This window comes from Arvicanthis niloticus, chromosome 1 (assembly GCF_011762505.2).
Source record: "Arvicanthis niloticus isolate mArvNil1 chromosome 1, mArvNil1.pat.X, whole genome shotgun sequence".
In the NCBI taxonomy this organism is placed as follows: Eukaryota; Metazoa; Chordata; class Mammalia; order Rodentia; family Muridae; genus Arvicanthis; species Arvicanthis niloticus.
In genome coordinates, this window is record NC_047658.1 from 118,875,960 (window position 1) to 118,902,436 (window position 26,477).

The 26,477-nt window shown below is 47.8% G+C and overlaps 2 protein-coding genes across 14 annotated transcripts; one reads left to right on the forward strand and one right to left on the reverse strand.

The window, feature by feature from the left end:
• Positions 1 to 9: 9 nt before the first annotated feature.
• Positions 10 to 11,229, forward strand: Cyb561a3 (cytochrome b561 family member A3). Of its 10 annotated transcripts, none has more exons than XM_076917236.1 (9): positions 26 to 167; positions 339 to 501; positions 1,165 to 1,279; positions 3,013 to 3,089; positions 4,718 to 4,916; positions 7,426 to 7,634; positions 8,241 to 8,395; positions 9,207 to 9,363; positions 11,034 to 11,229. In XM_076917236.1, exons 3-9 carry the CDS (start codon positions 1,171 to 1,173, stop codon positions 11,103 to 11,105), a joined length of 978 nt encoding a protein of 325 aa, XP_076773351.1. In that variant the 5' UTR covers positions 26 to 167; positions 339 to 501; positions 1,165 to 1,170; the 3' UTR covers positions 11,106 to 11,229. The 10 variants fall into 10 exon arrangements, 9 of the variants coding, with proteins under 9 accessions (XP_034352921.1, XP_076773351.1, XP_076773359.1 ...); XM_076917244.1 differs by having other exon boundaries at positions 339 to 479; XM_076917252.1 differs by lacking the exon at positions 1,165 to 1,279.
• On the reverse strand, positions 9,207 to 26,470 carry Tkfc (triokinase and FMN cyclase). Of its 4 annotated transcripts, XM_076917223.1 has the most exons (19): positions 25,727 to 26,301; positions 25,410 to 25,462; positions 25,063 to 25,171; positions 21,582 to 21,771; positions 20,329 to 20,439; positions 20,056 to 20,237; positions 18,053 to 18,131; positions 17,666 to 17,755; positions 17,080 to 17,114; positions 16,919 to 17,003; positions 16,734 to 16,823; positions 15,995 to 16,111; positions 15,513 to 15,632; positions 15,243 to 15,380; positions 14,436 to 14,542; positions 14,236 to 14,339; positions 14,077 to 14,110; positions 13,891 to 13,980; positions 9,207 to 13,543 (listed from the first exon to the last, which is right to left on the reverse strand). In XM_076917223.1, the coding sequence occupies exons 3-19, from the start codon at positions 25,063 to 25,065 to the stop codon at positions 13,382 to 13,384; spliced, it is 1,737 nt and encodes a 578-aa protein (XP_076773338.1). In that variant the 5' UTR covers positions 25,066 to 25,171; positions 25,410 to 25,462; positions 25,727 to 26,301; the 3' UTR covers positions 9,207 to 13,381. The 4 variants fall into 4 exon arrangements, with proteins under 4 accessions (XP_076773338.1, XP_034352874.1, XP_034352873.1 ...); XM_034496983.2 differs by lacking the exons at positions 25,410 to 25,462; positions 25,727 to 26,301 and adding an exon at positions 26,343 to 26,470; XM_034496982.2 differs by lacking the exon at positions 25,410 to 25,462 and having other exon boundaries at positions 25,727 to 26,331.
• Between the last annotated feature and the right edge of the window lie 7 nt (positions 26,471 to 26,477).

The following is a 26,477-nucleotide window of genomic DNA, read 5'->3' on the forward strand; positions in this document are numbered from 1 at the left end:
AGCTCACCACCGGAAGTGGCAGAGCCTATAAAAGCTTAGGTGGCGCCCTCTTGTAGCAGATCCCGTGGTCTGCAGACTTGCTGGAAAGTCAGTTCGCTGAAGTCCACGAAGAGCTTAGGGAGTGGCAGCTCCGGCGGACCAGCGGGTCGCGGAGACCTGCCCCCAAGGTGTCCCACTGTGTTGTTAAGGGTGGGATAGAACCCGGCCTGGGAAAGCCGGGATATGGGTTCCAGTGGTGGTTCCGCCGCTTCCTTGCTTCGCTCTGTCATAACTCGGCGTTCAGCCTATTTCTCCTTTTAAGAATTGGACACTTTTCCCGTTCCCCTTCCATACCGCAGGTGGTGGTTGTAGAGGCTCTCACGATTTTCAAAAGGCGTCTCATCTAAAACTGCTAGAACCAACTTGACTAAGGGAGTCAACGTCATACCCCTCTTGCACCTGGAATAGATCTGGCTGTCCGAAGGACGAAGGACCGACCGGTCTGTGAGCACTTGTGCTAAGGTGGACTTTATTCACACTCCTGAGAGGAATATTATTTGTCACTCACTCCTGAGTCCTGCTGTTTAGAGGGGCTGTCTTTGGAAATGAATTCTGGGAACTGAACACAGGAACTGGGTGCCTGTACCAGACTTCCCATTTGCCTGTCCAAGTTACTCTTTTTTGGATCCTGGCGCTGCAGTACTTTTGTAAGATGCGGGTTTATAGGATTTGCACTCTAAATCTGGTCCCCGGGATTCTTATTGTCCCTTCGTCTTTGAGGAAGGAACAACAAACTCTGCCCCTTGGTCTGTTTGTTTGTAGCTCTAACTTCTAAAAGTAGCTGTGTTTGGAGTACAGCCTTTTTCTGAGAGTAATGGAAGGTTCATTTCTTAACCCTGGGACTATTTTAGCTCAGCCTATGAGAATCCTTTAGCCAGAGAATTGAGGAAAACATTAGATAGAGGTTAGGTACACTTCTTAAATCAGGATAGATAAACCACACTCCATAGGCCACAACTAACCCTGAGTGGCTTCTACACATTTAAACTATTGGGGCAGGGGGATCATATTATGTGAAATGTGAAAATCATGTAAAACTTAGACATCAGTGTCTACAGTGTTAATGAGGCACAGTCATGTTCACTTGTTAAGATGCCCTTCCTGGCTGTTCTTATATTACACCAGGCAAGAATGAACATAGTTGTGATAGAGGCTACAAGCCCTACACAGCCTAAAGAGCCTGTGGACTCCCTTCCTGATCGTGGGGTTCAGCCAAGCAAAGACACAAGACTCGCCAGTGGTGAGCATGTCTGGAACTAAACTGCTCTCTCAGTGCAAGTGAGAGCATAGTCTCAGCCTTTCCCTGTGTTCTTTCCCTTGCTTTTGCTATTTTAGGAAAACAGAGGGCTTATTTGTGAACTGTAGACAACATGTAACTAACTTTCCTGCCTTCTGTCAGAAAAATGTCCTGTCTGTTCTAAGTCAGCTTCAAAGTGCGCTCATCCAGCACCTGTAACTGGAGTGATGCAGGTCCGTTTGGAATGTTTTGGCTTTCCTTTTCCTCAAATGTGTCTGTATGTCAGTGGTACATGTGTGTAGGTTCCTGTGGAGACTAGAAGTAGGTATTTGGTCCCTTGGAGATGTGAGCAGGTGCTGGAAACTCAACTGTGGTGTGCTGAAAAACCAGTTAACTTCTTAACTTCAGAGTTTTCTCTTCATATGCCACACCCCTTCCTTTTTTTTTTTTTTTTTTTTTGCTAGGGTCTTATTTAGCCTAGGCTAGGCTCAGCTATTATATATACATGTAGCTGAGGATGACCTCAAACTTCTGATTCTTCTGCTTTTTACCTCTGGAATACTAGGATTATAGACATGTACCACCACTTCTACTTTTAAGTTTCATGATAGAAGATATGTAGAGTTTATTACAAGGTAAAGCTGGGGCATGATCCAGAAATGAAGTAGACAGTGTACAGAGAGAACATTGTATAGAACTCACTCAAGGGGTGAGAGTGGGCAATGGGCAAAGAGATCATTGTCTCCTTTTTCCTTTTGTAAAAGAAAATAAACAAACTGCAGAAATCAGCCTTGTCAGACAACTGAAGCATTTCACTGGAAAAGTGGAGGTTGTGTTAAATGGTGGACACTTGATAATCCCAAACCTTTTTTGCTCTTGCATGAATCAAGGAGGCAGCTCTGAGGCTGGGTAGTAAATCCCTGGACCCAGTAGCTTAGTCATGAAACATAGTTTTCCCCCTAGCCCTCAGCTCTTTCTCAGAGATTGCTACTAACTAGAGTCACCTATGAGAGGCCAGCATCTGCTGTTGGTTGGATGGCTATCTGGCATGTCATGAGATGTAACCCAGGCTGCAGAGAGGCCTGGGCAGGCATGGGAACCATGAGCTTCAGGTTTTTGTTTGTTGGGGGAGCTGGTCTCACTATGTTGCTCAAGCTAATGTTGAACTCCTGTACTTGAATGATCCTTTTGATTCGGCCTTTCAAGTAGCTAGTGGCATAGACACCACCTTACTTAGCTAGCTTTAGGTTTTGTTAGTGGTTAGGCTAAAGAGATAGTACTCAAGTTGGGTGGTCCACAACCAACTGTAACTCTAGCTCCAGAGACCCCTACAACCTTTTCTGGCTTTTGTGGATACCTGCATATACATCACTTGGCATACCTTCACACACACACTTTCTCTCTTTCAAATACTCTGATAGTAACAAATGTGAAGTTAAAATACTTGATTCTCAATAATGTCCTTTCATTTTTTTTTTTTGTTGTGATCTTATAGCCTGTGGATAAGGAAAAAGATCTAAGACCTTAAAGCTAAATAGACAAGGGTTTGAAACTCCTGTGGACTTGCTGGGTCCTGGTAGTAGTTACTGTGCGTCTGAACTTTAGTTTCCTCATGTATAAGATTGGGGTGATAGTCCTCAGAGTTACCAAGAGCGGTAAGTGGGACTGTATATCAGTTTCTAGTGCTTAAAGCTGGTGTTCAATTAATAATTTTTATTTCCATGCTTTTGTTTCAGAGGACACATCGGGGTGCTCGGACGGTGAAAATCAGAGATCAGGCCACCTTTCTGTGAGCCTTGTGCTGGGCCTAAAGGTGAGGATGTGAATATTGCCCCTCCTTGGGCATTATTGGCTATTCTTCCTCAATATCAAGAAACCACATCATTACCTTCTTGGTGTGTATTTACTGGATGCAAGGCTGGGTCTTTTCTGCTTGCCTGGCCTTTTTAAAAAAGTGTGTATATGGTGATGGAATCTAACTCATGCCTGCCCTTGTCATTAAACTACAAAGCTAGCCCCTCAGCTGGTTTTAAAGAATAACTTCTTGTGACATAAATACTCACCAGAGAAAACCTGAAAGCTGAGTTGGTGGAAATCTAAAAATAATCATTTTCTAGACCATGAGTTCTTGCTTCCTCTTTTTCTCCTTTGGACTTTCCCCAGAGAAGAGAAAGCAGAAGTAAGTTTCAGGTGTACAAACAGCCAAGGGATACCCTCAGTTCATGGAGAGGAGTGGAGGGTTCTGGTGTTGAAATCTGACTCCATGGAATTCATTCTTTGCAAGGAAGACCTTTTTATAAAGAAATGGGAGCACATAGAACTTTTTCACAGATGACATAATGGAAGGGATTGAACATCCCTAGCTAAAAGTCCAGAAGATTCTGAAACTTTAAAACTTGTTTGTTTGTTTGAGACAGGGTTTCTCTGTGTAGTCCTGGCTATCCTAGAACTCACTCTGTAGACAGGACTGGCCTTTTACTCAGAGATCTGTCTGCCTCTGGTTTTGTTGTTTTGTTTTGCTTTGTTTTATATTAAGCCAGGGTTGAGATAGGTTCTCTCTGTAGCCCTGGCTGTCCAGGAATGTGCTAGGAACTTGTAGACCAGCTGTCGTCAAACTCACAGAAATCCTTCTGCCTCTGCCTTCTAAGGGCTCTGCTTAAAGGCTTGTGTCACCATGCCCAGCCAGACCTAAAATTTTGGTCACCAAAATTTTCGCTTAAAACATGCAACATTCAAATATTCCCAAATCCAAAATCCTTTGCCATTTACAACTCTTTAACACCCAATCATTAAAAAAAAAAAAAAAATTTATATGTATGGCCATACACCTTTAATCCAGCATTCAGGAGGCAAAGGATCTCCGAGTTTGAGGCCAGCCTGGTCTATAGGGTGAGCTCCAGGACAGCCAGGGCTACACAGAGAAACCTTGTCTTGAAAAACAAAAACAAGACAACAAAAAAATGCCCTTAACTGCTGTGCCGCCTCTCTAGCCCTGCACCCAGTCATTTTGTTTAAGGAATACCCAGCCTAGAACATGTTTACCCCATTAGATTATGGGTTTGCTGCCTTATGCTGTAACCTAGGGAATTTGTGGTCTGGTCTAAGCAGTTAGGGTTTTAATATTTGTGCCTTAACTGAGTTGGGCGTGGCAGTCATTTTTTACCTTCTGGTTCTGTGTAGAGCGGCTAGTCAGTACCAAGGCTGTGAGTCCAGAGCCTTGTCATCTCACCAGAGTGCTATACTTGGTCTGTGCCCTGCCAGGTGCAGGGGTGGGGCCTCACTCATTGTGAGCTTACCTCAGCATTGAGGCCATATGCGGACAGGGGAACTGAAGCAAAAGATTCCATACCACAGACAGAAAGGGAGGTCAGTGTTACTTCCTTTGGCTGCTATGTGGGTCAGCCATGGTCAGCTAGAACGTGTGATTTCTGCTTCTTCTAGGAGTTCTTGATCAGAATGGCTTCAGGATGGTTTTACCTATCCTGCATGGTGCTGGGATCCCTGGGATCAATGTGCATCCTCTTCACTACCTATTGGATGCAGTACTGGCGTGGTGGCTTTGCCTGGGATGGCACTGTGCACATGTTTAACTGGCACCCAGTGCTCATGGTTTCTGGCATGGTGGTGCTCTATGGAGCTGGTGAGTACTGAGTTCATAGTGTGGGAGGCATGCTGTGGCCTAGGCCTAGGCCTGGTAGCACTTAGCCTCTCAAGGAGGGTTGAGTTTGAGGCTACCATGGCAGGGTGAATTGGGTTGTCCCTGGAACCAGCTATCATTTGGAGGAAGAAGTGGAAAGTGTAGGGACAGCTTCACAGATACTCTGAGACAGGGTCAGCAAAACTTTGTGTAAAAGGACTAGAGCCTAATTTTTTTCAAGCTTTGTAATGGTATGATTGTAACCTGTATTGCTCTGCTTCTATGTTATTCATTATTGGTGTGGAGGTGATGGTAGTGGGCTGTGTGTGTGTGTGTGTGTGTGTGTGTGTGTGTGTGAGAGAGAGAGAGAGAGAGAGAGAGAGAGAATGAATTTGGGCACAGGCATCATATCATGGGAGCAGCCATGGAAAGTATATAACACGCATGAGCATAACTGTGTCTCAGTGAAGCTTTATTCCGAGAATTAGGCAGCAGGCTAGATTTAGCCTGGCACTGAATTTTGGCCCCTGCTCTAGAGAGAAAGAAGTTAAAGCCTCTTGTATTACAGTTGGGTCAAGGATCCATCTTTGCCCCATGCGTTCAAGTCTGTTTGGACCCTGTGTTTCCCAGTTGTAGGATGGAAATGATGATAGCATTGTCAACAGCCGCTCACTGTGTATACTTCACACATCATCCCTCTGGTTCTTGACTGTTTTCTTATGATGTATATGATGTATGTATATGCACATGCACATGTGTGTAAACATGTAACTCTACCAGGTTTTCCTTGAACTCACAGAAATCCACCTGCCTCTGCTTCCCAAGTGCTGGGGTTAAAGGCATGTACTACTATGCTCTGTCCTAAATTCTTTGCTATGTTATTTATTACTGGTGTGGTGGTGATGCGTTTGTGTGTGTGTGTGTGTGTGTGTGTGTGTGTGTGTGTGTGTGTACATGGGCATGAGCATGCCACAGCATGCATGTAGAAATCAGAGGACAACTTTTAAGAGTCAGTTCTTGCCGGGCGGTGGTGGCACATGCCTTTAATCCCAGCACTTGGGAGGCAGAGGCAGGCAGATTTCTGAGTTCCAGGCCAGCCTGGTCTACAGAGTGAGTTCCAGGACAGCCAGGGCTACACAGAGAAACCCTGTCTTGAAAAACCAAAAAAAAAAAAAAAAAAACCAACAACAACAACAAAAACCAAAAGTCAGTTCTTTGTTTTAACTGTGGGTTCTAGGGATCACACTGAAGTTCTTTGACTTATGTGGCAAGTGCTTTTACCTGCTGAGCTATCTTGTGAACCCCACTTTGTTTTTTGAGACAGGGTCTCCTCACAAGCTACATCCTCAGCCTGGGTTCTTAACCAGCTTGGCTAGATGGATTCACTGTGATGAGACCTGGAGAGACAGTGCTCATCAGCCCACAAAACTGCATTCAGGATAGAGGCAGGGCAGTTTGAAAAAACTCCCATTTTAACGGGCCCTTCTTGCCTCTGTTCCTGGCCAGCTGCCTCCTGCAGTTGCTGAGTCTGCTGAGCAGTTGCTGAGCAGACTTAGCTAGAGGTTCTACTGCTGTAATAAAACAACATGACCAACAACAACTTGGGGATGAAAGGATTATTTTACTTTACACTTTTAGTCCAGCATGAAAGAGAAGGTGGCAGGAACTGAACAGAAGCTTTGGAAGAAGGCAGCTTACCGGGTTGCTCCTCATGGCTTCTTCGGCCTGCTTTCTTTCTTCCTTCCTCCCTCTCTCCCTCCCTCCCTCCCTCCCTCCCTCTTTCCTTCTTTTCTTTTTTTTTTTTTTTTTTTTTTTTTTTTTTGGTTTTTCGAGACAGGGTTTCTCTGTGTAGCCCTGGCTGTCCTGGAACTCACTCTGTAGACCAGGCTGGCCTGGAACTCAGAAATCTGCCTGCCTCTGCCTCCTGAGTGCTGAGATTAAAGCCGGCCACCACCGCCCGGCACTCTTTTTTTTCTTTTAAATCTTTTTAATCATTGTTTTTGAGTCTATGGCTGTTTTGCTTGTATGTATGTCTCTGTACCCTGTGTATCCAGTACCTTCAGAGACTAGAAGAGGCTGTCAGATCCCCCTGGTACTGTAGTTACAGATGGTTGTGAGCCATCATGTGGATTGAACTCAAATCCTCTGGCAGAGCCACTAGTGTTGTTAACCACTGAGCCATCTCTCCAGCCCTACTCTTTTATACCATCTAGGACCGCCAGCCCAGCCCAGGGATGATACTACCTAAAGTGAGCTTGGCCCTCCCATATCAATCATTAATCAAGAAAATGCTCTAAAGACTTGCCTGTAGGCAATCTGATGAGCAGGGATTTTTCAACTTCTCAGGGATTTCCTCTTCTCAGATAACTAGTTTGTATGAAGTTGACAAGAAACCAATCAGGACAGGAATCAATGTACTGGCACTTACTTCTGCTTGTTGAGAGGCTGTGTAGGGTCACATCAGGGGAGTGTAAGGTGATGTGGCTAAGCCCTGGGACTGTTCTCTCTGCAGCCTCACTTGTGTACCGCCTGCCTTCATCGTGGGTGGGGCCCAAGCTGCCCTGGAAAGTTCTCCATGCAGCACTGCACCTGCTGGCCTTCACCCTCACTGTTGTGGGGCTGATTGCCGTCTTTCGGTTTCACAACCATTCAAAAATCGCACACCTCTACTCCCTGCATAGCTGGCTGGGCATCACCACTGTCATCCTCTTCGCCTGCCAGGTAGGTGTCCTCTGCCTCTTCCTTCTGAGTCCCTGTGGGTACCGTGTGCTTTGGGCATGGCTGCACTAGCCTCAGCTCCCAGTATTCTCTCTGCCCCTTGCCTGGGGAGGGCCTTATATTCTGTAGACTCGCTATTTAAGTCCTGTGAAACTTGGACTCCGCCTTTGTTGAAGGTTCCTTATACCCGTCACACTGCTCGTCTGTCCTCCTGACTTTGTATCTCGCATGTCATGCTGACTCCAATGCAGCCTCTTTTCTGCTTTTTCCATTCTTCCCTCTTTGAACCAAAAACAGTTCTAAAAAGTAATTTCAGTATTCCAGTGCCTGTCCTGTACTTGAATTGTTTATGGGCTAGGACTGGCCAGAAACCAAGGTTAACAAGGACGGCTAAGTTTTCTGAGTATTTGCTACAAGCCCTTCACAAATTTGTTGCTGTATAATAGAAATAGTCAGATGACAGTAATGTGTGGTGTGTGGTCAGGGCTGAGTATGGTGGGAATATTTGAGTTGAAAAAGGGGGAGTAGGATAGTGACCAGCAGGAGGCACTGTAGCTGAATGGGCACAATTGTCAATAGCCCCATGGACTTCTTTCCTTGTGTCCACAGTGGTTCCTGGGCTTTGCCGTCTTTCTCCTGCCCTGGGCATCCCAGTGGCTGCGAAGCATCCTGAAACCTGTGCATGTCTTCTTTGGAGCCTGTATCCTTTCCCTGTCGATCACATCTGTAATTTCTGGCATCAATGAGAAGCTTTTCTTTGTTTTGTAAGTTTCAAGGGGCCTCTAACACTAAGACATATGGGAGGGAGTAGGGGCTTCAGGAGTTACATCCTATAATCACAGGACAGCCAATGGAGGGCTTGAGTCCAATTCTTGATCTGGAAGGTGATAGAATTAACTGGCCTTTAGGTTGAAATTGGTAAACTGGCAGTACTTACTAAGTAAGTGACACAGCACCTTTTGTTCATCAGAAACTGCTCAAAGCACCTCACCTTTAATCATCTTAAGCACTCTACAACATCTGGTGCTGTTAGCATGAGAGAATGTAATGAGCTAGGCATAGTGGCTGGCTGCCTTTAATCCTAACAGCATAGGCAGGCAGGTCTCTGAGGTCAAGGCCAGCTTGCTCTACATAGTGAGTTCCAAGCCTGGCAGGGCTACATACTGAGACTTTGTCAAACAAGAAAAAGCGTACTGAAGCACAGAGCAACTTACCTAAGAACACAGAGCCAGTAAACGGCAGAAGTGGGAACTGAGTTAGGCTGTCTGCCTCCAGAACCTGTATGTCTAGTCACTGTTGTCCTGGGTTTTGAGGCAGTTTGGTAGAGTGAATAGCAGATAACATTGGAAATCAGCCCTGGGGTTTAGATCTTGGTTGTACTATGTACTAGTTATATAAAGGTGGGCAGGCTCGTTTCACTAGGAGCCTCATTTTTCCCATAGCTAAAACATTACAGTTCCTGCCTGTCATTATGATAGGGATGTAGTATGTTAATTCCAGGTTGTAGGAATCTAGTCTCTTGCTAGGAAAAAAAAGTAGATCTTCTAAAGGCCCACATTATTTTGTTCTTTCCAGGAAAAATGCCACCAAGCCCTATTCCAGCCTGCCTGGTGAGGCTGTGTTTGCCAACAGCACAGGGCTCTTGGTGGTGGCTTTTGGCTTGCTGGTTCTATATGTTCTTCTGGCTTCTTCATGGAAGCGTCCAGATCCAGGATCTCTGACTGACAGACAGGTATGGCTGCTTGTCTCCCATTCTAGGTGGGGTAAGGCCAGGTCTAGAGAAGGACCCAAGAAGGACTTCTTAGCACTTTGCTAAGAAGATTGGCTCTGTAGCCAGGTGGGAAGCCAAGCAGCTTGAAGGTACAGATTAAGTTAAGTGGTCAATGGGCACTCTGGTGTCCTCCTTCACCTGCAAGATTCCTTGGCTCTGTGAGATGACATGTGGAGAGGCTTGAGCCTGGTTGAGGTTCTGACAACTCTGTGGCAAGAATAGTGGGACAAGTGCTTAGTGACACATCAAGTGCTTAAAGCAGGTCTTGCCTGTTCTTGGGCACTGAGGCATCTGGCAGATGTGGAAAGATATGCTATAGACCAGTCTCGGGAACTTTTGGGCCTCCCTGAAAGATCTGGTGGCTTGCCTGGGTTCACCCTGCAGGTTGAGGGTCTGTCTGAGCAGCTCGGGCCTGCTGTGCCTCCTGAGGCTCAGGCTCTTTGGAGGTCATGTCTTTAACCCCTGTGCATCTTCCTTCTTTCCAGCCCCTGTTGCATGACAGGGAGTGAAGCGGTCAGGGGCTCCTGGGAACAGTCGGCGATGCAGTCTCTGCTCCCCCAGAAGCTCTGCTGTCCTGGGGCTCCTGGCTGGTTTCACCAACAGACTTCTCTTAGGCCAGAGACCAAACTTGCTACTCCCAGGCTTGCTCTCTCCAGCCACTTGCTGCTCATCTGCTTTTCTTGATGGCTTTGACTTGTTGCCATTATTTTTCAGGTTCTCCATTTGCACAAGGACTTCCTTGCCTTGGTCATTCATGTCTCTTCTGCTGGTCTGCAGATTTTCGGGCTGCTTTCCTTACCATTCCTAGGGATGTGGTAGAAGCCAAAGCTAGGGTTCAAATGTAGTCCACATGTGGAAAATATAAAGTCTGCTCTCTGTGGGAGCATTTGTCTCAGCTAGGTCGGCTTCCTCTTCCTCTGTCCTGGGTGGGCATTTGGGTGGGCAGTTGCATTGAGGGGTAACTCATGGGACAGTGGCAGCTGGAGAAGCCTTTGCTGTAAAGTCAGGTGCCCGATACTCTGCTCTTTTCACTTTGATGTGCTGTATTGTGTGTATTGTGACCATGTGGTTCCCCTTCTTCTAGTTGCTGCTCCAGCTGCTGCCTGGATCCTGCCCTTTCCCTGTGACTTACATGCCTGTCCCCCTCAGGTAGCCCTACGAGCCCTGTTAAACAGTTCTCCCAAGAACAGATGTCCTGTGCTTAGAATCCCAGTGATAAGTGAGAGGTTTCTTTGGCCTTCCTTTCTACCCCCTTGTGGGTATGGGCTTTCCTGCCTCCTCTAGTTATGCTCTCCCGACAGGGCCCCAGCCCACTATGAAATTGAAATCAGCATTATGAAGCGAGTTGCTGGGCAGAGTTCTGGGAGCTGTTCACTGCTGCTGCCTTCAGAGGTGCTCCTTATTGAGTAGTGGGTGCTTCTGTTCCCCCAAAGGTCACCCAGCTCCCCTCCATGATATGCCAGAATGTGATCTTTGCTCTTCCCCTGAATAGAAACTCGGTAGAGAAGGAGGAGTCTTGCCCCACTCCTTTGTGTTAGTCTGTAGCACTTCATGCCTTCAAAGACAAAGCCCTGCCAGGTCTCTCAGTAGGCAGGTAGGAAGAGTTAGTTGGGTTCCTGCGCTCTCTGCAGATAGCTACCAGGCTGAACTTCAACCCAGCTGCCAGAAGTTGGGAGGAGGGCTGGCATGGACTTGCTGACTAAATGAAGCCTGAACACCATTGGGATGACTGCTTGGCACCTGCACGAGCATCTTCCTGGTTCACTCATGAGTGGGTATTTTAATTCATAAATCTGATTTCTATTAAATGTGTTTTTAAACATTAAAGGGTCTCTTTTGTTCAGACTTTTTAAAAAATAATGTTAAACAAAAACACTTATTTCTCATACTTCTGGAGGCTAGATGTCAAAGATGAAGGAAACAACAGGTGTCTGGTAAGGACGACGTCCCCTGCCATCTCAGTACCGTGGCTTCACATGGTACAGAGTACGAGTTGCTCCCAGACCCTTATAAATGATGACTATATCCCATGTAGAAGGGCCTGGTCCCACTATCGCCCCTAATCACTTAACAAAGGTCTCACCTCTTTTTATTTATTCTTGAGATAGGGTCTCACTATGGAGTTGGAACTTGCTATGTAGACCAGGGTGTCCTTGAACTCACAGAGATCTGCCTGTCCTCTGCTGCCAGAGTGCTCAGACTAAAGGTGTGAGCCACCAGGCTGGGCTCAAGGTCCAACCCCTTAATTCCATCACATTGGAGATAAATTTTCGTGGAGTTCTGTTGAAACACAAACATTCTTTGCTGACACTGCATTGTGGTTAAATCAGAGTTTTGACAATTTACAAAGACCTCAGGTCAGGTTTGATCCTTACAGAAGCAGAGAAGGCCAACCAGAAATCCATGGTTGTGTCCCGGAATTACATGCTATTTAAATCTGTGTAGGTGTCCTTCATAATGAATGGCTGTAGGACACATCTTTCATTAGGAAAGGAGTGTCCTCTGCCTTAAAGTCTGGAAAACAGGACTCCAAAAGGAGTGGAGTGGGGCAGGCAAGTAGAGTTACCTGATGTCACTCTGCTGGGTGACAGAGTTGGAATCCACAAGTCAGTATTTGACACCTTTTCCTTTGCTGGGTACATGTATCTGTACATGCTGATGCCCAGTTTTTTTGCCAGGGACTTTTGATGGAGCAGATTAAGAGGGGACTCTAGGCCCAGAGGCTAAGGAATCCCAGTGCCTAATCTGAGTAACACAGATGATGGGGTCCCTTTCTTAGTATGACCAGTTATAGATGGTGACACACGTATTCTGGTGACAACACTACAACACTAGGCTGCTTAGGATCCTCTCTTCAGCTGAGTTTTTATGTCCCTGAGATGTTTACCATTCTGAAAACCAAAATCTTAGTGTGTGTAGGCACATTCATGCCACGTCACATGTGGAGGCCAGAAGGCAACTTTATCTCCTGGCACCTAATGGGATCTGGTGATCAAATTCAAGTTGTTAGACCTTCAGGCTACTAACCAGTGAGCTGTCTTGAGATGGGTATTATTCAGTTTTACAGATCTCTGCTAGCCAAATATGGGCATGAGTTCCCATTGCTGGCTTAAAACAGAACCAGACTTCATGTCATGGATAGGACCTGCTAGTGCCTTGAATCACCTCCCTACACTGAGGATGGCATGCCCAGTCTGAGCTGTATGTATGGTGTCTCCACCAGGCACCAGTCATCTGCCTTTCAGCTGGTCAGGACATAGGCAATAATTGCTCTAGACAGACCTTGGAACTGATATGACTACAACTTCTGAGCTATACCAGAGCCTCAAAACACAGTAAGTCTATGTCTTCTGGGAACCCAATGCCCATGTAATTTCTGAAGTCTCTCAGTTGTTGATCTGGTGCAGAGAAAAACCTCTTTGCCACTCTGCTGTACGTTGGCATGCTGTGTGCTGGGGAAGGAAAGGGGCGCCTGGGGAAGCAGACCCCAGGGAAGCAGCCCAGCTGAGCAGAACTTGTATGGAGCACAGGTGATGAAGTGCCTGACAAGAAATGAGTCATGGTCACTGTAACCAGGGATAAAGTCCTATGGCTTCAATGGATTTTATTAGCTTTCTTTCATATACTGGCTGGGTATAGGAGGCCTTCCAGAGGAAGAGGCCTGGAATCTTGAAACCAAATGGGTATACCCAGTTAGAGGCTATGTTGTACTGAGGAAAAGCCAAATCACTGACATCCAGAGCTGGTTAGGGTGGGGTGGACAAGATCTGAGGGACTCCTCTTCCTGAGGAGGGAAAAAGAACAGTGCTGCCCGGGCATGTGACCCACCCAGCCAGTACTATCTTCATGGAACAGTTCTGGAGGTGGGAAAGGATGTCCTGCTCCATGCAGAGGATGGGTGTCAGGGTGAGGGAGGGAGGTGACCATCTGAAGGCAAGAGGAAGTAACAAACAGGGAGAGGAACTGAAGAGGAGAGCAGTTATGCTCCCTGTGTCTGCAAGACCTCCAGGATGGCACGGAAGATGGCAGCAACTGCGACTGCTCCAGGGTCTGGCTGATCTAGTTGTGCAGAGCTGATATAACTAGCTCTCCCAGCACCGGCTTCCATGTTCTTGGTGGCCTCGGCTGCAGCTTCAGCACTCTGAGGAGCAGTGGAAGTTGGCTCCAAAACATGATTCTAGGCCCCTGGGATCTGAGCCTAAATCCTTTGTCCCATTCTGCCAGTAATCTCTGAACCATCATCCAGTGGAAAGGTCACCTCTTATCTGCTTCCGGCAAGGAAAGGGGCCCATATTTGCTGAGCCTCAGCCCAGGTACTAGGCTAGGCTTAATGTATCTTCCTAGCAACACAAGTACTTTCTGAGATAGGTGCTTACCCCTGTTTTATAAAGGTGGAAATGACAGTGAAAAGAGGCCATTGACTTGCTTAAGGCCACCTAGAGATTGGAGCTTGGTGGCTTCTTGATTGTCCAGCTGAGTGTCACTCACCTTGACTGCTTTAGTCAGGACTGGGAGGAGACTGGCCCCTGGGCTCTTCCAGGCTTGGAGCTCCTGCGCTGCTGCCCACAGAGAATCCAGCTGAACAAGGTCAGAGAAAGGGGAGTTAAGAAGCCGTGACCCTGAGGGTAGCTTTAGGGCTTGTAGGCTCAAAAGGGGAACATCCTGAATACATACCATTGTCCTGTCTCCTGGTGCAGCCTTTCCATACCTGGCAGAACGAGCAAGGTGGTTACTTTAGGTGTAAGGACAGGGTCTAGCTGGGAGCAGAACCATATATCAATCACCTCCCCAGCACACCCCTGGTGTTAAGACATGGATGGGGTGCTGGCTCACTTCTGCATGGCATCTAGGCCGGCATCCATGGCAGCAGACCAGTTTGGGAGGTCAGTCTTGGCCTTGAGAGGCTGGGCAGCTGCAGTCAGGAACAGGCCATAGAGCTGGGGAGGACCCAAATGCTAATTACACAGGGCTGGCCGGCACCCAGCCAAGCCTGCATTCCTCCCCATCAGCCTGTCCCTTCAACTTCTACTCACCGCCCCAGATGAGCCTCCCATCCTCTCCAGCAGCAGGACAGACAGTTTGGAGAGTACCTGGGCAGGGCTGGCTAGAGTTGGGCCTTCCTTTAGCCAGCCCTGAATGGCTGCAAGTAAAGACAGGTGGCCCTTCAGAGGTGCTATCCACTTTCTCTCCCTGATCTTTGCTAGTGTTTCCTGATTGGTCTTATTTCCTGAAGAATATGTTTTCTACCTGCTTGTTTGTTTCTCTTCTCTTTCTTATCACCCTAAGTTGGCCTGGAAATTCTTATGAGCCACCATTGCCTGGCTTCATTCACTTTTGTAACTGTGGAGATGAGATAGGAGTGCTGCTTGGCTTCAGGTAGGTGCTGATTTTATTTTATTTTATTTTTTTATGACAGGGTTTCTCTGTGTAGCCCTGGCTGTCCTGGAACTCAACTCTGAAGACCAGGCTGGCCTTGAACTCTGAAATCCTCCAGCCTTTGCCTCCTGAGTGCTGGGATTAAAGTTGTGTACCACTCAGCTGAGTCCATCCTTCTTGGACAGTGAGATAAACATGAACTTTTGATGGTGTGGGAAATTGAGAGTGCTAAGGGCAGCAGAGTGGAGTTTCTTTCTGCAACCACTCTCCCAATTTGTAGTGTGGGAAGCTCATTTCTTTTGGGAAAACAAGGTGAGAGGTATGCCAAGGTATGGCAAATTGCCTCAACTGGTGAAGGAAAGCAGCAACTCCAAAAAAGTGCCTAAACATTCTTGAAATTGTTTCCTGGAATGTCCAAATCTAAGCACTAGTATGAAATGCCCGAGTGTCACAAAGAGGCCAACCTTTGGCAGCACGGCTATGGGTAGAACCACAATCTCCATCACCAGCAGCCCTGTCCAAGGCATTCAGGTGCTCCTCCAGTCCGATGAGGGTGGTGCATACCCGATCCAGCACGAGTGTCATCTGCTTTGATGCTACACCTAGAAAGGGGTCAGGATGCTAAACTTCACCAGTGTGTGAAGTATGGGTGCCAAGGTTTCTGTACACTACATTCAAGGCAAAGTCTTGACCACCAAGTATGATTGCCCCTCCTCATCAGCAGGACCCAGTACCTCCTGCTGCAGTGGCTTCAGGGGCTTCTGGAGGCTCTATAGGAGCTGCCCGAATCCGATTCCTCCCAGTCACAGAGACCTTGGTCATGTGAGGCCAGGCTTTTGCAGTAGTTTCAGCATCTAGAGGCAGCCACATAACGTTTTCAGACAAGATCAAGTGGAGGCTAGACTCTCCACCTGGCCCTGGAGATTGGTTCCCTAAGCTGTCTACAAGAAGTGGGTCCAAACTGATAAGGGTATGCTAAGTGTGTACTGCATACTGAGGTGAAGATATGTCCTGGAGAGACGGTAAGGCAGATGTGAGATAGACACTAATACCAACTTTCCAGAGTTGGATGAGAGCTGAAGGCTGAAAAACCAGAAAAGGCCTTCTTCATAGGTTTAGAGCCCAGACTGTCACCATCAGCCCTAATGTGGTCTCTAGGATAGAACCTGTGGATAGATGATTCCTCCCAGCAATGCTTCCAGGGTCCAGCTCTCACCTATTAGCTTCAGCAGGGGTTCATCCACAAGCATCAAAGTAAGGGAAACACCACGCATCTCTAGCGCTGACATAAAGGTCCCCACCAGGGCACGGGCGACCTTCACCCCACGGCCCTCTGCAATGCCAAGCAAAGAACCCTGTGAATGGGAAAGGGAACTACCCAGAGCATCTTAAAAAGAAATCAAACAGCAAAACAAGGACTTAGAAGGTTGAAGTCTTTGATGAGTAGGGAAATGGCCTGATTTCCTTAAAGCATCTGTCAGTGACAGCCCATTACCACATACCTTGGATATATCCTCTCTTGAGGGACTGGTGTGTTAAAGCTGTCATTTACTGAGTTCTTAGAATAAGGTGCCAGGTGTCTTACCTATACTTAATCTCATTTAATTCTCATAACCACCCTATAAGGCAGGTGTTGTTATTATTACTAGCAGACTTGGGACCCCAGCCATTAAGTGGCAAAAGTGACAATTTAACTCAAGCTTGTGTAACTGACTACTCAGCTGATGTTCTCGGCCATGACAGGACACTGCCTCAACTGCTTTTCTTATGCCCAGTTTCAAACCAGGTTCAAAGAGTTAAGGGAGTTGGGCATGGAGACAAAAGTAAGAGGATATTTGTGAGTTTAACACCAGTCTGGTCTACATAGTAAGCTCAAGCCAGCCAGGGCTACATAGTGAAACATTGTTTCAAAGAAAACACAAAGGGCTAATGGTCCTCTTGTGTGGTTGGCTCACCCAGCAAGCGTATGGCAGCATCAGCTATGATGCTCAGTTCCAGGAAAGACAGGCCACCCAGATTGTTGACTATCAGCACCACTGAAGATCCTGTTGATAGATGTGACACCCTCAGTGATACCTTTGGTGACTTCTGTGAAAGGGGGCAGGAAAGGCTTGGAGAATGGGAACAATAGGCTCCTCACCTGACTTTACAGATACGTGGGATACATTGGAGGTGTTTGTCATGTGGTCAAGCATAAGAGTGACAATCTGATCAACAGGTGCTATCTGTCAGAAGAAGTAGTAGTGAGCCATGTCTGGGAGCCCTCGGGGCTGGGCTGGGCTGAGCAGGGAGCCTACTTACCTTTATCCGTTGAACACCAGCTTCCCCATGGATCCCTATGGAGAGATGTGGTCATTACTGGTTGGCTCACAGCCTAATTGTCTTTCCATGCTTTTATCAGTGGCACACAGTATTCAGCACTAGACTAGGCACAATGGGTGTGGAAAGTGGGTAGAAAAAGAGTAATGAAACAGGGCAGCAGATGGCGTGGCAGTAGAGCTAGTTGAGAAGTCTTAGAAGCTGGGGGACACTAATACCTATTGTGTTAGAAACACATGGGAAGAAGTGGAACATGTCAGTCACAGAAAAGGTGTCCTTTGGACCAAAAGGGTCCGGTGTACTGGGGCTGGAGCAGGAGAACATGGAATGATATGGGTAAAAGTGAGATAAGAGGAACATGACTCTCTGTGTCCACAGCCTGGGCACAAATGGCAAACTCAAAAAGTCAGGCAGGATAAAGACTAGGTTATGCCTCAAGTGCACATATCTGAGTCTAGAGACCACCTGAGGGACATCAAATAAACAGGGAGGACTAGCTAGACAACTCCAATCCCTCCAAGGCAGGCAAGGACCAGTCATGGCAGGGGCATGGTGGGCACATGCTTACCTAGGCCTAGCTCCATTTCATCAGCTGCAAGCTCAAAGGTGCGTGTGGCACCAGGGACACTGCAGGAAGACAAACTCACCCCCAGGGTACCTAGGAAAAATGAAGCATAAAAGAGATGGTGGTTCTATTGTTTGCAGCAGGCAGCAAGATGGCAGCAGCAATGCCAAGGATGCCCTGGCCATGGGCATCCTCTTCTCTAAGCAGGCTGCCCAACTCTTCATCTTAGGAAGAGAGTCTAATCTCTGGTAACCAAGGCTGCCAGGCTCTCTCCAGAGGATCTTCTAGCCTCCAGGAAATAACTTGGAAAGGCTCCGGGTGCAGCTGATAGGAGCCTGCTCTGCGTCCCCATGTCTGCCACAATCCTCCCATCCCTGGGCTGACACTCACCCATGGTCTTGGCGATCATGCTCACCCTCTTTGTGATCTCCTTCAGCTCCATACCTTCCTCAGCCAGAGCACCTGCCACCTGTAGCCACCCAGAGAGATGGGGGAATGGTGGATGGAGGAGTCACTGATCAGTGGGAGCAGAAGAGAGGCTGGGAAGAACTTTCTTGTTGGGAGAATCTCAGGATTTCTACACTAAACCTGGTCCATCACGTTTAAGGTAGAAGAATGTCCTCTCCTAATTCACAATATACCTGCTTAGAGGAGTCTTCAAGAGTTTCCGTTTGGGAATGGGTGTGTGGCTCCATGGTAGAAGGCTTGCCTAGCATGCATAAAGCCCATTTCCAGTAATCAATCAATTAATCAATCAATCTCTCTCTCTCTCTCTCTCTCTCTCTCTCTCTCTGTCTCCCTCCCTCTCCCCCTCTCCCTCTCTCTGTCATTTGTTCTCTCTTCCCCCCCCCCTTCCATCTTCTCCCTCTTCTCCTTCCCTCTAGTCTAGTAGAGCTGGAATGGACTTTGAAAAGAGAGAAATGGGCCTAGAGAAGGGGGTTATTTGTTCAGTGTCACAGAGCCATTGCTGGTCATGTTCCTGATTCATAGAGCTTTCTCCCAGAGCTCCATTTACTCTTTTTTTTTTAGGGGGGTGGGTGGGGGGGTTTCGAGACGGTTTCTCTGTGTAGTCCTGGCTGTCCTGGAACTCACTCTGTAGACCAGGCTGGCCTCGAACTCAGAAATCCACCTGCCTCTGCTTCCCAAGTGCTGGGATTAAAGGTGTGCGTCACCACCGCCCGGCTCTCTATTTACTCTTATTCCATTCATTTATCTACCCTGTTACTCCGTTTTCATCAAGAATCTACTAAGCTGGAAAGGAAAAAGGATGACTGAATTATAGTCCTGCTTTCAGGGAACTCAGAGTCTGAGGAAGAGAAGCAAAGATGCAAACTGAAGATTACTGCAAGGTGACACATGGATCAGGAGTAGCTCAGGGTGCTGAGGCCATCAGGCAGAGTACCACATGGTGCACCATCAGCCTCAACAGAATGTCAGGGGTGAGCCAGGCCACAGAAGGCTGGCCAAATAAAGGACTGTGCAGGGCACAGATGTGACATACATAAAGTCACAGAGATGAGCTCCAGTCCAAAAGGTACAGGGAGGGATCTGATGTTCACAGAGCGAGCATTAGAAGAAGGTAAAGATGCTGTGCAGCGAGGTGGGACAACAATGTGTTGGTAGAGTGGCTGGAGAGGTGGTTCAGCAGTTAAAAGCACTTGCTGCTCTTGTACAGGACCCAGGTTTGGTTCCCAGTACCCACATGGCAGCTCAAACTGTCTCTAACTCCAGTTCCAGGGGATCCTACGCCCTCTTCTGGCCTCCCTTGGAACTGGAGTTACAGGCAATGGTGACCTACGATGGCAAGTGATAGGAACTGAACCCAGGTTCTCTGCAAGAGCAACCAGTGATCTTAACTGCTTCTCCAGCCCTCAAATAAAAAAATTAAGAGTGTGGTGGGAATCCCAACCAAGGAGCTTGAGCTGACTGTGGGAACCTAAGGTATTCTCAATGAGATAAAAATTGGGCAAGTATATACACTGTTTTTGTTGTTTTGACACAGTCTCACTATGTTGTCCAAGCTAGTTTCAAATTCAAAACCCTCTAGTCTCAACCTTCTGTATTTTATAAAGATATCTCTGGGGTTAGTGTGGCCACCTCACTGGCAAGGCAGGAGTGCAGGAAGCAAATACGGTAGCCTAGTGAGAAGAAAGTAAGTGCAGTTGTGACCCCATGTGAAGGTAGTTGGGGCAGGATATAAGGACCTGTCCTGCACTGGAAGAAAAGCTAGGAAGGGCATGTGACTACATCTCCCCATATGAAGGGAAGGGAAGAGAACTGGTTTAGGAGAATGCCTGCATTCTAGGGTTAATGGCTGTAGTAATGGTGGAGACTTGGTGGGTCAGGGAAAAGAAATGGCTGGTGACTCAGTGTCCCAGGGTTGGGAGGCTAACCTTGTGGATAAGTATTGTGCCGCACAGGCCACGCCGGCCTGTCTTCTTGAGGACAGTGAAGGCGCTGTCATCCTCAACTACCACCATCTCCACAGAGATGCCCTCGGCCTTGGCCTGCTCCATGGCAAGTCCAAAGTTGAGCCGATCCCCAGTGTAGTTCTTCACAATGAGGAGGGTGCCCGCTGCAGGAGCAGTAGCATGGTATCATTAAGCCTTGCCTTACCCACCCCACAGTGCCCACCCACAGCATTCTTTTGTACATGCAAGCCTGACCTGTGCCTGCCTGGGCCACAGCTCTAATGGCTGCCAGGATGCTGCCCACAGGAGGAGAGGCAAACACAGATCCTGCAATGACACCTGTCAGCATTCCCTTCCCGATAAAACCTGGAGAAAGAGAAATAAAGGTGCTGGGTAGAATCTAGGTCTGTTATCCCTGGGGCTTCCCACATGCCTGAGATCCATGTAGGTAAGCCCTACTATGTGCTTGCGCTATGGCTAACCCCTACACAGGAGTCATCTTGAAGGAGCTTCCCCCTTCCCACCCTGAAGAACTCTTGTCTACGCCCACCATTTTCTGTTCTTCCTCCTGTTCTTCTTCTTTTACATAAAATTTTGGAAAAAGATTTGTTTTATTTTATCTGAGTGTTTTGCAAGTGTGTATATATGTGCAGCATGGCACCACATGTGTGCCTAGTGCTTGTGGAAGTCAGAGAGGACAGTGGTTCCCCTGAAACTGGAGTTACAGATGGTTGTGAGCTGCTATGTCGGTGCCAGGAACTGAACCCAGGTCTTCTGCAAGAACAAGTACTTTTAAGCGCTGAGTCATCTCTCTTGCTCCTCACTGTTTATTCTAGAGTCTGGTATAACCCGCAAGGCTCTCTGGACTGCTCTTATTCACATCTGTCTTCTCAGAATGGGGCATAAAAGTTCTACAGGGGAGGATCTTGCCTGATTCACATGCATGCTCTGTACAGGGCCAAGCATACAGTGGGCTCACTAGTATGTGCTGAATGAGTAAGCAGAATACTGAAGGTGAACAGGAAGAGTAAACTGACATCAAGTCTGAGGCCTGCTCTAGGAGCTCCTAACAAGGACTGCATCCCTGGCATCAAACAGGAAATCTCCTAGGATGGTTCAGCTGTGGGGAAAGGCATGACAGGGTTGCAGAAGAGGGGTCCTAATTTGTGCTTTCAGGGTCAAGAGAGTTTCATGGAGGTGTTGGGTCAGCTGGACTGGAAAAACAGGCCAGGAAGACTTTTGAAACCACCAACTCTTGAGGCTGGGGGGCAGGGGGGGCTGTTATCTGGCTCAACCTTGCATTTCTAGAGCTGTAAGAATCCAGGTGCAGAGAAAGGCTATGACTGGGCGTGGAGTACCTGGGGGCAGTGGGAGGATGGAGACTGGGCCCATTCCTAACTCTGGCCTCAGCATTGTCTGTCTGGTACCTCACACTAGCACTGAACATCTCCTAGGATCTCCTACTCTGCTCTGGCCAGCACCCCTTACAAATAACACAAGATAGTCACCGGCATGGGCAGGCTCATGGCCTGAGCCTCCACCTGACAGAAGTGCTACCCGGCCCTTGAGGCTGTCCAGGTCAGAACGTAGGGCTACACGGTGTCCTTGCAGGAGCTGCAAGTCAGGGTTAGAGGCCACTACCCCAGTCAGGGCATCATCAGCACACCCTTCCACAGAATTCACCATCTTCTTGGAGATCTGTAGAGGAAGGACAAGAAACAAGAGGTTCAGAGTGTAGTCAGAAGGGTCCCCCATCTTGCCTGCCCAGCAACATTATTGTGCCAAATTTCTCCAGGAGTTTCATGTCAGGAGAAAGGAATTATAGAAACCACCTAGGAATTTTAAGGACACAGTGGTGCCTTAAGTACCAGTTGATTGTGCCTGTGACTTCTCAACTTTTAACTTTGTATTCAGTGTTTATTTAACTAATAGGCCTTTATACCATGATTTCTCTGTATCCTGAAAATCAGCTTCTATGTAAAGCACATGGGGAAGTTGGTGTTCTCACTAGAAAAAAAAAAAATAAAATTGGGTACCTGTCTGTTTCTGTTAGAGGAGGTAGGTTTTAGGTTGAGGCTTCTATGATGGTGGAGAACTTGGGCAGGCCCCACACCCACCCAGTTGACACCACAACTGGTTTTCATGGGCTATATAGCTAGACCACTCATGCAGAGTGGCAGGGCCCAGTGCTTGGCCCTGCATATTCACGGAGAGTAGGATGCTATTCTTGCCCTCCATGGGAGCACAGATATCATTCTTACATGCTACATGAGAAGGACATACATGTGCATGGCAGCACAGAAGAAAAGGACCTCAGTCTCCTGAAGGGACCTGGGAAGTGTTTATGAAGAACAAGTAAGAGACATGTAGGCATTGGGAAGGGGAGTGTAAGATATTCTGGGCAGAAGGAAGCATGCCAAGATATGGGGTATATAATAGAATAGTGGCTCTCGGAAGCATCAGGATGACATAGTGTCGCAAGCAACATGGTTGGCAGGAAGAGGTAGGCAGGGGCCTCACAAGCCACAGGAAGAATCTTGTGAAAAGGAATCGTTAGGGTCAAAGCCTGAGTTCTAGGAGCCTAATAAACTATACTCAGCTACATGTCCTCAACAGGCCAATTAAAGAAACACCAGTAAAAAGCAGAGATAGGAGATTTATCAATTTACTCATAATTTATGTTTTATAATAATTTATCTAATTGTTTATTATTTATCAATTCACCAATATGTCCTTACTGGGAGCAAGAACAAATAAAGAGGTCCATTGTTACTCCCCCATGTCCAAGGCCATCTTCAGGGCACTGATATAGGTTTAGGTTTAAATAGAGAGCAAGAGGTATGTATAGTCCAGTAGTTCTAGCTGGGTATGGTAGCACAGGCCTTAGGAGGTGGAGGCTGGAGGCTCTGGAGTTCAAGGTTAGCATCAGCCACACAGAAAGTTGGAGGCCAGCCTGAGCTACAGGAGACCCATGTGTCTCAAACTGACACATAAAAACTGAAACAAGCCAGGTTGTGGTGGTGTATTCCTTTAATTCCAGAACTCAGGAGACAGAAACAAAACAAACATACAAATAAATAAATATAAAAATAAAACACTGAAACAAATAAAAAGCTTAGTCAGTTCCGGTCAAGGTGTGGTTCTGTCTGACACTGACTCATCCCTCTCTTGCAGGTGGCTGAAACGTTGTCAGAAACATGTGGAATCTCTTCCTGGCTGTTGCCCCTGGCTAAGTGTCAGGGCTTCTGTTTTTACCTCCCCCAGCATGAGATTCCTGGGAAAATTCCAATTTCTTGCACGCATTGTTTCAGCAGTCTGATAGCTAATAGGAAGGGGGAAGGGGTGAAATGTCTCTTTCGAATGTTTGCATTCTGCCAGGGCAGTTACACTGTGAGCTATGGACCTACTTAGGAGAGAGGGTGTGCAAAGGCTGGCCTAAGAACCCTGGAGAATACCTCTGGGTTCAGCTGAGTCTTTACAGGGTGTGTAGTCAGAGGGGAGCTATGTGGGACCAAAGTAGTTGTGAGCCCAGGCTCTAGAGTCAGTGGGACTTGGTATCAAACACCATTCCTGCCTGTCATTAGCTATGAGAACTCGGAACAAACATCTGTTTTGGGCTCAAATCTTCCTCTGGGAAACAGTGATTTACTAGGGCTTATACCAGTGTTATGAGAAAAGCTCACTAAAAAGGTGCTATAGTCCCTTTTGTGAACAGGCTTTGAAAAGCTAGAGCTAGCTAAATAACTGTTGTGGGCTGGGATGCAGCCTTTGTCCTCTGGAGGCATGGAAGAGTGAGCCTCAAAGTGGATTCAGAGGAGATTGCTGGCGCCACCTAGTGGTCCCAGCTGACCTAGGTCTCCACAAGACACACTTCCTGCCTCTTTTCTGAGCCTTTATGCAAAATGAAGCGCTGATGTCTTCCTGCCAGGCTTTTCTTCATTTAACAAGGGCCAAGGCCGTAATACCTGCTTAAGGATGACAAGAGTAGCTCTGGCCAACAGACAACAAGCAGAATAAGATGAGCTCCATTTCTTAAGCACTAAGAGCCAGACCCATTTCTAAGTGCTTATGAACGTGTCTAATTTAATTTTTCCAACAACCCTTTGGAGGTAAGATTAGTACAAACAACAGAAAACTGAAGCACAACAAATGACTGTGCACAAAGTCACACAGCCAGCCAATGCCTAGACCTGCCAGGTTCATCCCAGCCACATGCTGTTTTCCCAAGTGGCAGGCACAGGGTGAGGAAAGGGGGATGCCTGCATGTGTGGTGTTGGTGTCAATTCCAAGCCTAGCCTCCCTTCAAGAGATTCCCAACCATTCCTGCACCAGAGCCATGCCTGTTTCCCAGTAACACAAGGGGACGGAAAGGCAAGAAAGGGGAGGTACTCTGTGAGGCCACTAGGATTCTAGTCTGATCAACATCGTGTGGCCACTTGCTAGCAGGTCTTAGTCTGCCGTTCTGCAGATGGGGATGGGGAGAGGAGAGGCTCAGACAAGTCAAGCCTTTGGCAGAGTAGTAACACAGTGGTGGGGGTGAGGCTGAAATCGAGCCCAGATCTGTTCAAGATCAGTTTTAAAGCAGAGCCCGGGGACACTGTGAGCTCCCACCCACACTGCAGTCCCCTGCTCTGGGAGCAGCCCACACATGCTGAGGAGCAAGTGCCAGATCATTCTTCCCAGTTCCCTCCTTGACAAGCAAAGTGACTTATTACACAGCAAGTAACTTGTTGTTCTGATCTAAACGCATGCCTGCGATCCCGGCCATAGGGGTTTCAGAGTCCCTCAGGTCAGCCTCAGACCTGGCTTGGCCCAGTGCTCCACCCACAGGAAAGGGAACAGGGATTAAGCCTGGAGATACAAAATGAAACTCTTGTCTTCAGAACCCCAGGAGGCAGCATCCTCTCAGATGGGAAATAGAGAGATTCCGGGTGCTCAGAGTGGGGATCCCCATGGCCCTCCCTCTATTGTGGCCCCCACAGGACTCACCATGGTGGGAAAGCTCTGAAGCAAGCTGAGCTCACACTTCTGCTCTGAGATGCGGCAGGGTGGACAGTCCTGACTGCTGCCTGGTCTGAAGTAGAGACAGCAGCAGCACCTACAGGGGCAGAAAGGACTTGAGCTTCGGAAGGTATCGGCAATCGATTGGCAGTATCATGCCTCCTGTGCCTTAAGAATTAGGGAGCTGCCTCAGACTTTGATCCAAGTCCAAACTCTAGTTCGTGGGCTAGGAATGGAGAGGAGCATGGGGCTGACCAAAGTTCACACCCACAGGCAATGTCTGGCATCATGTCCAGCTTAAAGCTGGGAAGGAGAAAATGTACAAAGACCTTTACCTTTCTAGCTGGCCACACTAGTAGTGAGTCAGCTCTGTGATCCTATTTTACTTCTGGAATACAGATGGAAAGCTCTAGTGAGTTGTCTTAAGATTGTGTTGGTAACAGTTAGAATTTGAGCCCATGTCTAGCCTTGCTGCAAAGCCTAATGTTCCCATTAGTCAACCAGTTCTCCAGAGTTAAGCAGAGTCCCAGCTGAGGTGGTATAAATCATCTTTAGTTCCACCTGGTTCATACCTAGCTCTTAGACGTTGGTTTAGACCTAGATCCACCTATCACTGCCTCAGCTTACTAGGGAGAGCTGTAGTTAAACTGACCCTCTTAGGCCTTGCATTCTGGAGATGCTTCAGGCCTCAGCTTCTGCTGCCCCTTGCCTCCTGTGGGGTTGGGGGCATGGAGGCTGTCTGAAGTTTGGGGCCTGGATCTGCAGGGCTGATTGCACTAGTCACCTGGGTGTTTAAGGCTCTTTCTGTGTAATTTCAGCGTTGTGTATGAGCTCAGAATTTGTATCGCAGTAGGGGCACTAACAGTGCTAGCAGGTAATTTAGTAGGGGGCCCTTTCATTTCTGGAGAAACTAAGAGATGAACAATCAGAGCCCCAGGTGATGTGTGAGGCTGAGATGACTGTTCTAAAGTCAGTTGAGGAAATTCGATGAGATGGATCAGGAGGAGCTCGAAGAAGAGTTAAGCAAAAGAAAGCATGATTCTACTCTGGGATGTGCACAGATGGTCGGTCACCTCTCTCCCCAGTCTAGTCCTCCGCAGCCCTTCCTGTTCTAAAAGAGGGAAAACCCCGAGGACGCCTGGAGCTATGGAGGAGGGAAGGAGGCAGAATCTGAGGAAGGGAAGGGGCGCGGATCGCGGTTAGGGGAGTTAGCAGACGGCCTCTTAGGGCGTAATAGACCAAAGAGAAGGCCGGTTTTGTCTGCGTACCCGTACTCTCGCTCTCATCCGGGTACTGCGGCCTCCGGCAGTTAGAAAAAGGCGGGGCCTCGGGGGCGGGGCCTCGCTTGGTTGGCCGCCTCGGGCTCCGTAAGTCCTCCAAGAGGCCAGGTGAGGCTGTCCCGT

Excerpts from the sequence above, each read along its gene's own strand:
- Cyb561a3 (XM_076917226.1), top strand. The coding sequence starts at position 1,132 with ATGCCCTTCCTGGCTGTTCTTATATTACACCAGGCAAGAATGAACATA. Across the intron at positions 4,917-7,425 it reads GGTGGTGCTCTATGGAGCTG|CCTCACTTGTGTACCGCCTG; the intron begins GTGAGTACTGAG and ends TTCTCTCTGCAG. Across the intron at positions 8,396-9,206 it reads GAGAAGCTTTTCTTTGTTTT|GAAAAATGCCACCAAGCCCT; the intron begins GTAAGTTTCAAG and ends TGTTCTTTCCAG.
- Tkfc (XM_034496982.2), bottom strand. Across the intron at positions 18,132-20,055 it reads GCACAATACTTATCCACAAG|GTGGCAGGTGCTCTGGCTGA; the intron begins GTTAGCCTCCCA and ends GGGTGGCTACAG. Across the intron at positions 13,544-13,890 it reads TCCTGACTAAAGCAGTCAAG|AGTGCTGAAGCTGCAGCCGA; the intron begins GTGAGTGACACT and ends ACTGCTCCTCAG.